This window comes from Cuculus canorus, chromosome 9 (genome assembly GCF_017976375.1).
Source record: "Cuculus canorus isolate bCucCan1 chromosome 9, bCucCan1.pri, whole genome shotgun sequence".
NCBI lineage: Eukaryota > Metazoa > Chordata > Aves > Cuculiformes > Cuculidae > Cuculus > Cuculus canorus.
In genome coordinates, this window is record NC_071409.1 from 12,208,780 (window position 1) to 12,223,421 (window position 14,642).

General features: G+C 37.2%; 1 protein-coding gene across 3 annotated transcripts in view; it reads left to right on the forward strand.

Moving 5' to 3' along the window:
- The window catches only part of ATP13A3 (ATPase 13A3), a 60,553-nt gene that overhangs the window by 17,624 nt on the left and 28,287 nt on the right, over positions 1-14,642 (forward strand). For all 3 annotated transcript variants that reach the window (XM_054075054.1, XM_054075051.1, XM_054075055.1), the window contains exons 3-7: positions 5,664-5,757; positions 7,787-7,960; positions 8,754-8,924; positions 9,244-9,314; positions 12,954-13,034. In XM_054075054.1, coding sequence (XP_053931029.1) covers positions 5,707-5,757; positions 7,787-7,960; positions 8,754-8,924; positions 9,244-9,314; positions 12,954-13,034 — 548 coding nt within the window. In that variant the 5' untranslated portion in view covers positions 5,664-5,706. The remainder of the gene's footprint in view (positions 1-5,663; positions 5,758-7,786; positions 7,961-8,753; positions 8,925-9,243; positions 9,315-12,953; positions 13,035-14,642) is intronic.

The following is a 14,642-nucleotide window of genomic DNA, read 5'->3' on the forward strand; positions in this document are numbered from 1 at the left end:
TCTAAAGGACTTGTATCGACATCAGGGTATTTAGAAGTTTAGTATTCAATTCCAGAGCTGTGAAGTGTCTCTTAATAGTGGATATATTTGTTGTAAATAAGATCTTCAGTAACCCCTAAAGATACCATAATGCATCCTTTTGGACCCAGGAGAGCCAGACTGGTTGCTTAGTAAGATGATGGTTCAGGTTTTAGGAATATGATTCATGTTTGAACTATATAGGGGTCCTTTGCTAGACATGTCAAATTTTTTTCATTTTAATTCTCTTCCTGTAGAAATGTATGGTGCTTGGTTTATTTAATGACAGTGATTACATAGGGAGCTAAGGAAGACTGACTCATATAAATGTCTGCACATCAGTGGTTTTTAAATTTGGCCTTTTTCATGCATGTCTCACTTCTCCTGTGTGCTTTGCTAGACTTTTTCATTTGCCCGGTGTGTTCTTACCAAAGCAGTGCTGATCAAGCCTCGTCTTTTACAGAAAAATAACTTATTCCTGCAGCCTTTGGGTAGTGACAAAGTTACTTGTTTTGGCTTTGTAGCGCTTGATCTCTAAAGTTTATCTCATTTGATGTAGTGGATTTCTTCATTATGCTCTGTGATAAACTGTAAAACTGGAGAAACATGAGTGTTCCTAAGCTGCTGCCTTTACTGTCTATGAGCCCCTCAAAGTGAATGGTGTTGCCCTCGCTTACGACAGCTGTAAATACAAGGAAGGGTTTGGTCAGAAGCACATATGCTGTTTGCTGGGCAGATAGGATCAGGACTCGTGCACAGACCTGAAGCTGTCTGCAGGCTCCTGGCGAGGCATTTGTGGTTTGAATAGCAGGAGCTGGACCGGGGCGGCTGATGCCTGGAAGCGCAGTGTCTGCGCCAGCCCGGCCACAGGCTTGCAATTGTTCGGCCACACTGGAGGGAAAAGGGGGAAAAAAAAGCATTCCGAGCAGTGCCAAATTTTCTTTGATATGTTAATCTTTTGATAACAGTTTGAAAAGCCCTTGGAGACTTTTTTTTAGATTTTAGACAAAATAGTTCATTTGTCAGGACTTCCCTTGTAGATAGCGACTCCGTTATTAAGAACTGCCTCGCTCCCTCATGATAACAAAAGCAAATGCAGAGGACAGCTGCTGGACTGCCTGTTGGTAAGAGAAACTTTTAGTTATCTCAGGATTTTTACAAATATCTGAAAAGAATAAAATAAGGAATGTTTCAGATGCAAGTTTGTAAGTGTTTGTAAGTTTGTAATGATGGCAGAGCATAAGGGTGTGTAACAACTTTATAATTTTTTTAATGCATATCCATAGGTGGATTTTACTAAAGATTTTAGCTATCAAAATTGTATTTTTATTTGAGAAACTTGGCACTTAAATTACCTGGTGATGGCAAGAGGTATCAGAAGTGTGTTTTGTAGCTGTAGCCTTTCCAGATGTTGGAATTTTTCTCTTGAAATTATGGAACTCCTAGGTAAACTGGAAAACTGGAGGAACAAACTGATTTCAACAATATAGGTATGCTAGAGCAGAACAAATTTTTAAGGATTATGGACTTGGGGCGAGTATTGAGAAGAACAGAGGGAAGATATTTTTGCCTCCTACCCCCCAAATAAAACCTGTAGGGTAGAATTTGCAGAATTGAAGTAGTTTGATAATTTTGCCAACTATTAGAGAACTGACTCTGGAAAAGCCGGTAGTCCTTAGGAAGCGTGGCTTTGCAGAGCTCTTCAGGCATGCTGTTTGAGACTCACTGTAGTTCTTTTACAACACTGCCATGCGGTTTTTACACTGTTGTTGCAAATATTTATTGCTTATTTTGGTAGAACTGCTTGGTATCCTGGTTGTTTAGATCAACAAATAAATATTGGTGTAACAATTCAGAAAGGGTGCAGCATTTTTTTTGACTGTGGTGGGTGCCTGTACTTTTAAGCTGTGTACACAGGTTTGCATTAGCTCTAAAGTAATACTGACTTGAATCTGAAACTGCAGATGCTGTCCCTCTTCTGGTCTGTATATGGCAGGTGAATAGTAAATGCAGTTTAACTTCATTTTGTGACACTTTTTATTACAAAGTTGCAGATTTACTGTTTAAGGTTGTGATTCAAATGTATGCTCTTAGAAGTACAGTTCAGACACCTCAGCTGAGCCTATTTAATTTATACCTATGTTCTAAACCAATGCAAGTGGTTTCAGTGGCAAACAGCGTCTTTTACAGACCTTTTTGATACTTCCTACTTTTCTGACTATAGAATGTGCTTAGCTGTACAATAGCAGCTCAGTGAGTAAATATTACATAAGTAGAGCAACAGTAACTTTCACAATTTCCATTGGTTTTGAGCCCTTTCTTTAAAAGGAATAACTAGCGCTTTTCAGTTGCTATTTTCAGTTTGTTAAAGGGAGAAAGGATTTCTCTAGCTAGTCACTCTGAAGGACTTGAGCTGGAGAGAGGCTGAGGGGCAGCCTTGCTTCAGGGTGCTCTTATTTGAATATTACTGAGTCCATGTTGCTTCTTGTAAGTGGATTTCAATGTCACTTCAATTTCAGTACTAGCAAAGTATTGTACTCCCTGGTAGTCTGAACAAGGGCTTAAATGTAAATATTTAATTAATATTTAAAGTATTGCAATGTTTGATTTCCTACCATATTATAGATACCATAGTAAAGATCAAATGCAGATTGTTTAAGTCTCTTCTGGGTTGGTGAGATGCTGTTTCTTCTTTCTCCAGTCTGACTCAGCAGCCTGAAGTCACCCCCAATGAGGGCAGCCCTGTAGAGCCCATGGTGGTGGTGTTCAACCCCAGCACTCAGCAGGGCAGTGAGAAACAAACCCAGAACATTTGCTTATGAACTCTTGATGATAAGCTTGAGCTGATGATATGCTAGAATGGATAAGATTGGAGGAAGTGCTGTTCTTTTTTGCTCAAGAGTAATGATTTCTATGAGCCATCAATAAAGAAAATATCTCTAAATTTTTCTAAGTTTAGAGGTTTGAATTTGAGCTTAATATAGAAAATTACAGGCCATGTGTGAAGTGTTTGGAATCTGTATTAGCTGAAGGTTGCTCAGTATATGAGTCTGTGTAAAATAATGCAGATAGAGCTAATGAAGTGAGTCAAACATAAGCCTCCCGATGTTCCTCATATATTCCCTGTGTAAGTCTCCCCAGCTGTTCAAAGAACTCATCGAATCACAGAAATTACTGCTCGTGCTCACAGTGCTGGGATTTCCCTTCGTGCTTCTTCAGATTGACAACTTGATGCTCCTTTCTAGCTGTCAGCAATGCTAGATTAAAGCAGCTGCATTTATCTCTCATGCTGCCGCTGTGTCCCATAAGGTGCCTATTCTGATGTTTGCCGTATGGAGATCTCAGCTGAGATTTATTGATTTTGAAGCTGTTTGCATTTATCTTGCCACCTGATGCTTTCCTGTATCAAGTACAGTTGTTGCTAGATATGTTCATCAAGACAAGTTATGCCTGCAGGCAGTGTTTTTGATGTTACAGTGGATTATAGAGGGGAAATGTGTGTTTGTTTAAGAGCAGATTGGTTCAAGTATGTAGATCTAATGGTTCTTTCTTGGATCTCTGAGCTCTATTGGAATTATAATTCTGTAAATACATAAAACTTCTGGCTGCATGACCTCTTGATTGAAAATGTGATTTGTACCTTGTACAAAAAGGTTTTGTCATTATAAATTAAAGATTGTTCTCAGGAGCTTTCTTAGAATCCTGTGTAGGTTTAGGACAAATTTTAGATAAAAAGCTGTTTAGTGAAGAGAAGTGGCAATTTAAACAAAGTGTGTGTTTGAACTTGCATGACTTGTGTAACAGCCAAGGAGGTATCAGTGGTGCACATCTTGTGGCTTAATTTCCCAAGTACTCTGCAGTAAGAAAGTTTTTCATAGTTCAATGTTGGATGGTATTTCAGCTTTAACAAAGCAAGGAGTGCGTGAGCTGGTCTTTCTGTCAAAGATGACAGTTGTTACCAAATCAGCTTCCTTCCATACAGAGCAAAATACAGACTGTATTGTGATGCAGTTCTTTGCTTGAGTGTTTGTTTCTCCTGCTAGGACTTCGTTCAGCAGTGGGCATAGATTTCTGAGGAGACCCAGGTTTGACCAGCAAAAGAAACCTTTTCTGTTGGATTTCTGCTTCATTTGTTGGCTTAATTGGAAAGGAGGTGGAGGATATGATGATAAACTACAGGAGTTGGGAGGAAGGGCCTTTTGAAGTTGACATTGCTGCGGTGTAAGTGCATGGATCTGGGGCTGGGTTTGAGAGAGTGTGCCTTGGAGTCTGGTGATTTGGTTTGTGAAAATGTCAGGGAGATAATGACAGCACAGAACTTGGTAATGGTTGTGCTTGGTAATGGTTGTACTTGGTAATGCTACCTAGTACCAAATATTTTAAACAGTGGCACCCTAGTCTTCCATGGGCAGCTGAGATGAAGTTACGTGCATGGCTTTCACCTGGATTCCTTTTATTTTTAACAGCCTTCTGTATGAAAAATGACAATTTAACAACTGCTTGTACTGTTAGAGTGAATCGTTAATCTTTGAGGACTACTTATATGTTGTGGTAGTAAGTGCTGTCTTCTGAGGGATTTGTAAATGTGCAGTAGATAAAATCAAAGGCTGTACAGTGTCAGTGCAAAGAGTCATTGTTCAGCTGTGTGTCGGCAGGTGAGCTTGGCTGTTCCGTGGTTTTAATTATGATCTTGTGGACATACAATAAGGGTGCATTAATTATAAATTGTATACAGTTAACATGTCCAGAGGTGCCCAAATGAAGATTAGATGAAGTTTTAATTTTAAAAGTTTAGCTTTTTGACTTGATATCTCTGATTTTCTTTATGTGGTGTTGAAACTTCTGATGAGCCCCATGTATGTTGTAGCCTTTTGTTTGTGGCTCTTCCCTATTGGAGCAGTGATCTGTGTGCTTTATGTTCATCTCATACACGACTTTGTGTTTTTTCATGCCTTTTGCTATCATGAATAAACTTGTGATTATAATTTGTCTCAAAGCACCCCTCAAGATTTGCAACTATTGAGAGATTTACAATAAGAAATGAACACATTGATACAAATGGAATGGCAAAAGAATTGGAAAGGGAAGGGAAAAGACTGACCACTAAGCGTGTCTTGACTTAGAAATTCTAAGCTGGAGACTAAACTGATTTTAGCATGTAGTTATTTTCCTGCTCAGGTGAGAAATGCACATTGTAGGGGTACAGTACCTTTCTTCTTGAAGGGTAGCCTGTCTTCTAAAAATGTCTGATGGGAGCTATTTTGTATAGGATGATAGAAATATGTGATCTTGACCTGCTTCTAAGCCTTTTTACAGGTTTAATTTGTTTCCATTGTGAAGTTTGTACCGAAACCTGCTTGCCACATGTAGAATGTAACCAAGTTAAAATGGTACAAATTCTCCTTCAAAGCCAACTATTTCTGCAATATGTCACTTATATTTGTCCAGTGTTCAGTCTTAAAGCTTTACTAGAGCTCCTTGGGCTGTTATTGCTGGAAACTAGTAGCACTGCAAATTTAAGTTCTATATTAATGTTGTCAGAGTGTTTTACATGTATGCGCTTGGGGAAAATAACTCAAAATAACCTAGTGCCTAGGTGTAAAATCAGTAATCTTGATTGAATTTTAATTATTTTGTTGTTAAAGGTCTTCCATATCTCAAGTTGAGAAGTTCCATATCATACTAAACATGGAGAAAGAAGAAAAGAAATTTGTCAATAAAGCAGAGGAGGATGAGATGGTAATGATTTTTTTTTGTCCAATTTTATATAGTGAAAGAAACAAATTTTTATTATTTTCTCTAAGTGGGCCATGTGACATCAGGACGTGGATTGTCTCAGTTTAAGTTTAGCAATTTTATAAGGTTATCATTGATAACTTTTTTTATATTATTGTTTTTATATTTATATCAAAATTATATCAAATATATTTTATATCAAAATATATTATATCAAAATATATTTTGTATTATTTATATCAAAATTATTATTTTTATATTGAAGTCTAGTCTTGGTATAGGAAGTGCTTTTGTTCACAGCCTTTGCAAGGGTGCTGGAATTCACTACATTGAGTTCAGTAGTCCGGTAGAGAACAGTTTTTGGTATATAACAACATTTTTTTTTTTTTTTCAAAGGAAATTGGAAGTGAATTGGGTTGGCTTCCCTTTCCTTTCCTCGGAAAAAAGCTCTAGAGCTTTTTTTTATTGTCATTTAAAACAGGTTAATGCTCCATAATCTGACTGTATTCTCCATACTCTTACGTAGTCATATTTAAGACAAAACCCACTCCCAAAAGCATGGCAAGCAGTTTTATGTACTTGGTTGCACATAAACTTTGCTTCCTACTAGAGCAATATCTCTCTCGTTTTTCCTGGAAGATGTTGCAGTGAGCTGTGACAGGAAAGTAGTGGCAGCTACTACTCTTTAAATTTTGAGGCCATCCTAGAGATGGCAGGAAGTGTTTCTGGTATATACAGATTTTTGGTTTAAATTGGTAGATTCCTGTGAATTGAAGTCCTTATTCTGTCTTTGTGCATGCTGCTAGGAAAAGCTGCTCTTCACTAGACCAGCTCTAATACAGGAAGTAGGCAAATGCACCTTATAACAAGAATGAAATGGAAATGCTCATTGGCTGATAAAATAAATGCTTTTTGGAGGAAATAATTGTTTTTCCCCAAAAAAAGTATTAACGTCTCCCACTATCTTTCACCTGTTTATATTGGTAAGGAGTGAATGCTGGCTGCAGTGTTGAGGGGGCAACGGAGAATGGGTTTTGTATCTGCTTTTTGTCAGCTGAGAAGGCTGCAAAGCAAACTTGTTGAAAAGCCTTTTCTTAGGAAAGGAATTTAAGCAATTTCTCATACTGTTTAGTGAAAAGTACAAAAAAGATTTGCAAAAATGTGGTGTCAGTATGAACAATATGGGTGGGACTCAATGGGAAACTTTGTTGCCCTTTGCAGCAGGAAATATAATCTAATGATGTAATGTGAAACTTGGGAATGTCACACAGCATCTAGTAAGTCACTGAATTATTTTCTGTTTCTGGCCGTCATCAAGTTAAGTTGTCACTTGCCTTTGCTAATACTTTGTGGGGTTTTTATAGAGGGAGAAGAGGATTTTTCCAGCTGCTGCAAATTACAGAGCCTTTGTCAGTGTGGCAGTTTCTAATGTTTCACAGTACCACTTCTTGTTAAATAGCAGGCAAAATAAGCCAGTTCTCCCTCTAAAAAGTAGTGTTTGATAAATATATTTATAGCCTTGCTTAGAAAGTATGAAATTCAGCTGGCACCAGTAGTTCAAAACTGTATGCTAGCTAATCAAATGTTAGTCTGGTAAAATGAGCATTTGACAAAATGACACATGCTTTTGTTCTTAAATGCTTCACTGACTTGTGCTGTGTCATGGTAAAAAGTGTGGTTGTTCACTGAGAATTAAGGCAGATTGTGCTGCAGCCTCAGTCCTTAGAGAGCAGTGCAGAGAGGAGACAGGTCCTGCAATGAAATGTTTTAAACAATGTGGATGTTCTGCCTTTGCCAGGCTTTTACTGATGTTTGTATTTCTGACCAAGCAAAACAGTGTTCTTAGTTGTTGTTGCTCCATCATGTATTATTTTTTTTAAATCTTCCCTTCCCTCAGAGAATAAAAAGGAGAAAATGGCTTTGAAATAGGATTCACTTTAAAAGCTGCACTCTATGAAAAATTAATATTGGCTTCCTAAGCCAGAGTAATTAAGAGGGTCATTTTGTTATTTGTGTCTCTGTTTCTGTGCAGGAGATCTATGGCTATGACCTATGTCGCTGGAAGTTGGTGCTAGTTACTGTAGGAGTGATCTGTTCTGGTGGCTTTCTCCTCCTCCTCCTCTACTGGATGCCTCAGTGGCGTGTGAAAGCAACATGCAAAAGGACTACGCTTAAAGACTGTGAAGTGGTTCTGCTAAGAACAACCGTAAGTCTGTCGGAGCACACTTCTAGTTTGCAGTTGCTTCACATCCCTCTTGCTGCTTTCTAAAATAAAAAAACCCTTGCCTACAGTGTAGATACAGTTTTGTTTAGAATGCTGCAGAACTCTGCTCCTTGGTACTGTGCATTGCTTTGCTGCCCATATGGGAAGATTGACAGCTGTTTGCAGAGGCCATAACAAAAAAAAGTCTTGCTTTTGGATTTTAAGAATTAAATACATGAATGCTGTTGTCATCAAAAGTGACAGAACGGGTAACTTGTTCCTGTTACCTGGTAAAATGGTTTTCACGTTTTCCCTCCCTTGTTTAGCGAAGATACATTTTTTGAATTAAGGTGTAATCGTGGACCCAAGTATGGTTTAATTTCAAGTGATTTTCCTCCTCCACAATTGCTGCATACATTCCCTCATTATGATCTTGTGTTAAACCCTCAGCTATTTGAAGTTCCTGGCTGTGTGCAGCTGAATGTATAGGAATCTTATAGTTTCTCCTACTTCAGAACAACTCTTCTAAATTGAAGAACTCAAGATGTCAGAATTCAAGTATCAAGCCTCATTGCTTAAAAGAAATTAAATCTTTCTGTGCAAAAAATATGCTTTTAGAATTGTGGAAAGAAAATGCGTTCTTAAGGCAGCTGATGCTAACTTAGGGATATCTTCTGTAGTTATGTGTGGCTTCTGCTAATCTGTCATCTGTTCTTGACACACTTTGCTACAGCTATTGTAGTAAAATGCTGTTTAAATACTGTTTCAACCAACTCATTTTTTCACTCTTTTTAAGGATGAATTCAAGATATGGTTTTGTGCAAAGGTTCGTGTTATGCCTTCTTTGGGAGCCAGTCCTTTACAGAATCCTAACCCTATCGTCCACAAGGTTTCAAATGGCCATGCTGTTCATGTCTGTGAATCTGCTGCAGAAAATAATAGAAATTATTTGAAAAAATATTTGCCTGTAAGTAAGACTGCAATACTATGCTTGTTAATTTTCAAAATATCTGAAGTTTTATGTGGAGTAAACTCACCATGCAGTCCATGTGAGCTGCTAGTTTTGTCTGGAGGGCTAACTCACTCCTTGGGTGGAGCACAAATCTTTCCCTCAGTAACCTGTTGCTGGAAATTGTAGAATGCTTGAAAGATTATTTGGAAAGAAAAGTATTCATTTTTAGTGAAGTCTTTTTCTAAATTCACTTTCTATCACTGCTGAGAATAAAGCCAGTCAGAAGAGAGGTGTTAAGCGGTGCTACTTTAATATTTTTCTGTTGCCCTTGCAGATCCGTTATTTCACACATCACAGCGTGAAGTATTTCTGGAATGATTCAGTTCAAAGTTTTGATGTCGTGCGGTAAGAATACTTTTTATTTTGTGTTGTGCTTCAAACTGCCTTATATTTTTTTTTAAAAAAAACAAGTAGTATGCCTGAGAACATGGTGAATATTGGTCTCATATTCTGAGCAGCTGTTTTAGCTCACTGAGTCCTTGTTTGAACCATAGTGAGAGCCAGGGACATTTTAGCTCGGTGTGACTTTGGTAGGAAGGTATTTGTTTAATCTACCTTTATTGAGCGTGGTTTGTATAGGGTGACAGGCTGTATGCCTCTGCAAGCTTTTTGCCTGTTTTTGGAGTGTTATTTGAGAATTGGAGCACCTGTTTATAGACAGTAGTCCCCCTTCTATAAACTCTTAAAACTTTCCTTCTGCTAGGATAACTTGCATTTTTTGCATTGCTGCTGAGCTAGACCCAAAAGGAGTGTCTAGAGAGAGGGGAATTCACTGAATAGGTTGCTCACCTCTGTGTGGGTCTGCTGCTACATTTTAGTCCAGTTTAGCTGCATCTGATCCCTCTTTATTTACTCTTTAATTACAAAAACAGGTCTCTTGCTTGGATAGAAAAGGTCTTTTAGTGGGCTTTCTAGGTGCGCTCACTGAGTGCAATGCCTTGTATTTTCTGTTATCCTGCAACACTATTTCATGAGGTTAGGATTGAAGAAGAATGTTCTTTTTTCTGCTGCTACTGATAACTTTTAGCACTATAAGAAAAACTTTAGTGAACAAAAACTTCTGGTTTTGACAACTGATTGTTAAAATAAGCAGTGCAGATCAGAAACATAGCCTCTGTTTAGCTTAAATCAATGTTCACTGCATTGAACCGTCCTTTGGAGAAGTACAGGCACTACAAATAGAAAATGTTAATGACTGCTGAGTGAATAAAAGAAAAATAGCCAAAATTTCTATTAGAAAAAAAATGCACTCTCTGTTTTTTGCGCTTTTGAAAAAAGTGTATGGAAGTGGTATGGAAAGTTATCAACAATGAAAACAATTTAAAGAAATTATCATAATACAAGCAGTTACAAAACTGAGCATTCCTCCTCTGGAATGGTGGAGATGTCTCAGTTCATGTGTAAATAATTAAAAGATTTGTATGAATGTTTTATGTTAAGCCTCCCATGAATTACAGTGATGCAGGTAATGATGCTTGTCATTTGCATTACAGGGTCCTCTTTTCATGCCTATAGTGTTGCTAATTTAAACTCTTCAAAGTGTGTGTTTCCCAGAGATGAGGTTTAAAAAACTCAAAACTATGCTTTTATGCTCTGACCAGGTATAGGGTGGTGGAAATTATATGATTCCATGTGTTTAAAGAAAAATTTTGTTCCTTAGCTTTAAAGCAGTGACTTGAAACTTGGCATTTCTTGGCTGTTTGACAGTGCCTTTTGATGTTCTTGTGATAACTCAGCCAATTTATAAGTCCCAGAAACATCTCAGATATGCCTGTGAAGTTATGTGAGCGTTTATTCAATCACATTCTTGCTGATACGCCAAACTTTCATCTGTTTGATGTTTTAGCAGTGACTGAGCCTGACCACTTGTGTAGTCAGGTATTGTAGCTGAGCTGGACACCATTATTTAGCAATTGGATAATCAAGAGGAGAAACAGCTGGATATGAGACATACCTGATAGTACCAGAGTACTAAGTCGCTCTTGCACAAGGTCAAATAAGAATGAAAGTTCACTGTAACTTTAAAGCAAATTACATGTGATCTTGTAGTGAAGTACCAGATGATACCTCCTGCAAAATAGCTGAGCTTATGAATGGTAAATATTCTGAAAAGAAGTCTTAAAAACTTGTCCTTCAACATACTTCTTTTTGATCTGTTCTTCAATTTCTTATGTGAAAACCAGAAATAGATACTGCCTCTTAGCATGGTAGAGAATCAGGTTAGTATCTGTAAAGAGAAGGAATATGGGGCTGAGGACTCTGTAGTAAAATCCATAAGGCAAGCAACACAATTGTAGTTGTGATCTAAGCACAATATTGTACCATGGAGATAAATTTACTCTGTGGAGTGTTTAGGTATACAGAGACAGGACAGTTTGATCACATAATTAAAGACTTGGCACAATACAAAAGGAGGCAAATTAAGATTTCTTGGGCAACTAATTCAGTTATGAGAGCTTGAGTTTCATATCATTGTTCTCCTTCTAATGTAAGATTAAGGTCACTTTTAAACACAGGAAATGCAAGTGTAATTGTTCTTAAACTAAATCAGACTTGGTCACATAGCCAAAGAGGATACAACTTTGACCCTGTATGTCTGTTTTGTTTTAGCTAGTGTCAACTGAATCTGAGTGAGTTGATGAGTGCTTTATGTAATAAGTGCTGCACACAGGGATTTTTGTCTAAGTGCCTTGGGAATTCATTTCTGTAACAGCACTGTAAAAAGCAGATAACATCTTGCTAGAAGATTTGTCTTTGCATGGATGTTACACACTTAAGTATGCATGTTTGCAAATAAATCACTTACTTTTAGGGCCCCTTCTTAAACCTGCTGTTACATTGCTTTTTGTGCAGGAAAAGAATCGAACCATTTGGGATAGAATGGGAGAAAAGGCACAGTTATTAACAAATAATTGTATATTTATTCAACTTAAAGTTGTAATTTAAAAATCCTTGAACATGGAAAAAATTTAGGGAAACCTTGTAATTCTGTGGCCAGATGTACGTACAAACTTTTTTTTTCTGTTCTTATTACGCAAAGTTGGCAGAAATGTGGTTCTAGCCTTTGCAATAGTGAGGATGTTTTAATGCTTTCCCTGTGTTCTAGAGGATGGAAATCATTCTTATATATAATGTATTATGATGAGTTCTTTTCACTAGGGTGAATCTGAATCTTTTCAATCGATATCTTACTAGATATTAAATATAAACAAGACTTGTAGTAGTGCTGGGTTTGTCATTTCATCTGTAAGAGCCTTTTGGAACGTAATGATATTTTCCTGTGAATCCAAATTGTCTGCCTGCATATTGGACATATGTCTGATTTGCTGATTTTGATAGTTGAAATGATCCTGTAGCTCTACACACGATGTTTCAGGTGTGCTTGCTTATCTGCAGATATTCTAAATCACAGAATTTGCTTATGCAGCATGTAGAAAAGTCCTGTGAAGATGAGTTTTCAGTGATAAGGAAGTACTTGAAATATAGACCGTACTTTACTTAGTCATGCATAAAATTTTCATACAAAGATGCTATGAAATAGCTTCAGTATAGATTTATTTGATAAATTGATTAATTGTTTCTAAAATGCATATGTTACTACTTATAGAACAATGGAGGTAATTTGAAGTGCTACTGCACCATATTGATTTCATATAATGTTTCATAGGACTTGCTCGCTTTTTCTTTTTAGAGGCTTTTCAATACTATTTGTGCTGGTATTTGACTTCATTTTTAAAGTGTATCTCGATTTTGATTGAAATAGATATGACTGTCCTGCAGAGTGAGATGTGTCAACAAGATGAGTACTTTTAACATCACATTGGTATCTGCAGTTGTGACAAAAATAGCCAGAGAATTGTTATTCCATAGTCTTTGTTCTTTTATAATACAGTGTAACTCTTGGCAAAGACCTAGCTCTTGAGTTACTGAATACTTCACTTTAATATCGGATTTCTTAACTCATTAACCTTTTCCTTCACTTAGAGGTCTAGGTGAATCTACGTTCTGTTCTTCAATTCACAATGAACACAGCGCAGGACTGACAAAGGGAATGCATGATTACAGGTAATATTACAGTAGTTGAGGGAAGAACCATTTTCATTCCATTACCTGCACTCAAAGTGTTAACAAAGCTTGATGACAGTTGAGAGATAGAAGGCTGTTGGGTATCTGTCCTTTTTCTTACCTATATGTTGAGTAGAACTCAGTCTCTGATACTGTGTGGAATTACTTTTCTCATACTGCACCGACCATGGAAATTTGAACTGTTGCTGTAAATAATGTTAGAATATATTTCTGAAATTGTGTTTACTACTTCACATTTTGAAATAAAATGAGTGTTTGAAAAGAATAGCAAGCAGTTATGTTTTTCAGCCATGTTGGCAGGTATACGGTGAAATTTGGCAGTTGGTGTAAAAGAAAGGTGATATTTTTCCACATAACTAACCTGTAAAGTGACAGAATTGTTACCATAACACACTGTCATTGTTGAAGGGCATGTATAGATTCAGAGGCAAATAGACTGATTCCCAGAGGAGAAGTCCATTAAGGGCTCCTTAGCTGAAAAAGACAAATGTTTGTCTCAAGCTGCAGATTGTCGAAGGCTCGAAGGGAATGCCATGAGAGATCACTGCTTCTTGTTTCCTTTCCCATCCTTGGCTAGTGGTCATTGTGAGAGAGGGAGTAGTATACTGAGTGACTAATAAAGAGAATATTCGATGCTAGGAAGGAGCAAACCCGGCCTAAACTGTAATTAATTTCTTATTTGAGGAAGATCGAACTGAAAATTCCCAGAACTTTGCTTTTCATTTTAAAACATTAGTAACTCAGGTGTGTCCTGCAGCTTGCATGGATGTGTCTCTGGTTGATTGTGGCTGAATGCATTCCACACTTTTTATTTTAGTTTTGATTGGCAGGAAATAACTGGGGGGAAAAAAAAAATACAAATTTTTTAAGCTGCTGTTGTAGACTGTGTGAGCATGCCTGTCAAGCATAATTAAGAGCATAGTTGGAGAAGAACTTAGTCTAGGAAAAACCTTTAAAATGTATATTTGATGGTATATAGTTGAGCGATTTCTTGATTCTCAAGTGTGAATAGCAAGATGGAATGCATGTTCTGAAAATGGAGATACGTATTTATCTATTGGCATTACGATTTTTTTTATACCATTACATAAACTGTTCTAGTTTGGGTTCTGTTGCATTCCTGGCTGTTTTTTTGCAAATGAGACCATCTTAGTATTTCAGATATGGAAGTACCTTCTTGCTCCTTAAGTTATTTTCTGTCAATTTGTGGCTTTTTCTACAAGGAAAGCCTTTTCCTTAAGAACATTCTTTCAGGGCTGCTTCGTGTCAATGTCATTTAACTATCTCGGACCTCATGCGAGCTTAATTTCTTGCTCTCCCTTTCATGATTTGCCTTTCTTCATGCTGAGAGTAAAACTAAGATACAGAACCATGAAAACTATTTTACTGCGGGGTAACGTAAACGTAACACTTCTTTGAGCTTAAGTTATTGAGAAATCCATATTGTCTTTCAGAATGACATGTTTAATAACATTGGACCTCTACACAGTTGGCAGAGATCATATTATGAAAGAATCTAAAAAATAAGTTACAGTACAAAGTGGTGGCTTTTGAAACAATATGATAAGTAAAAGGGGCCACAGCAAT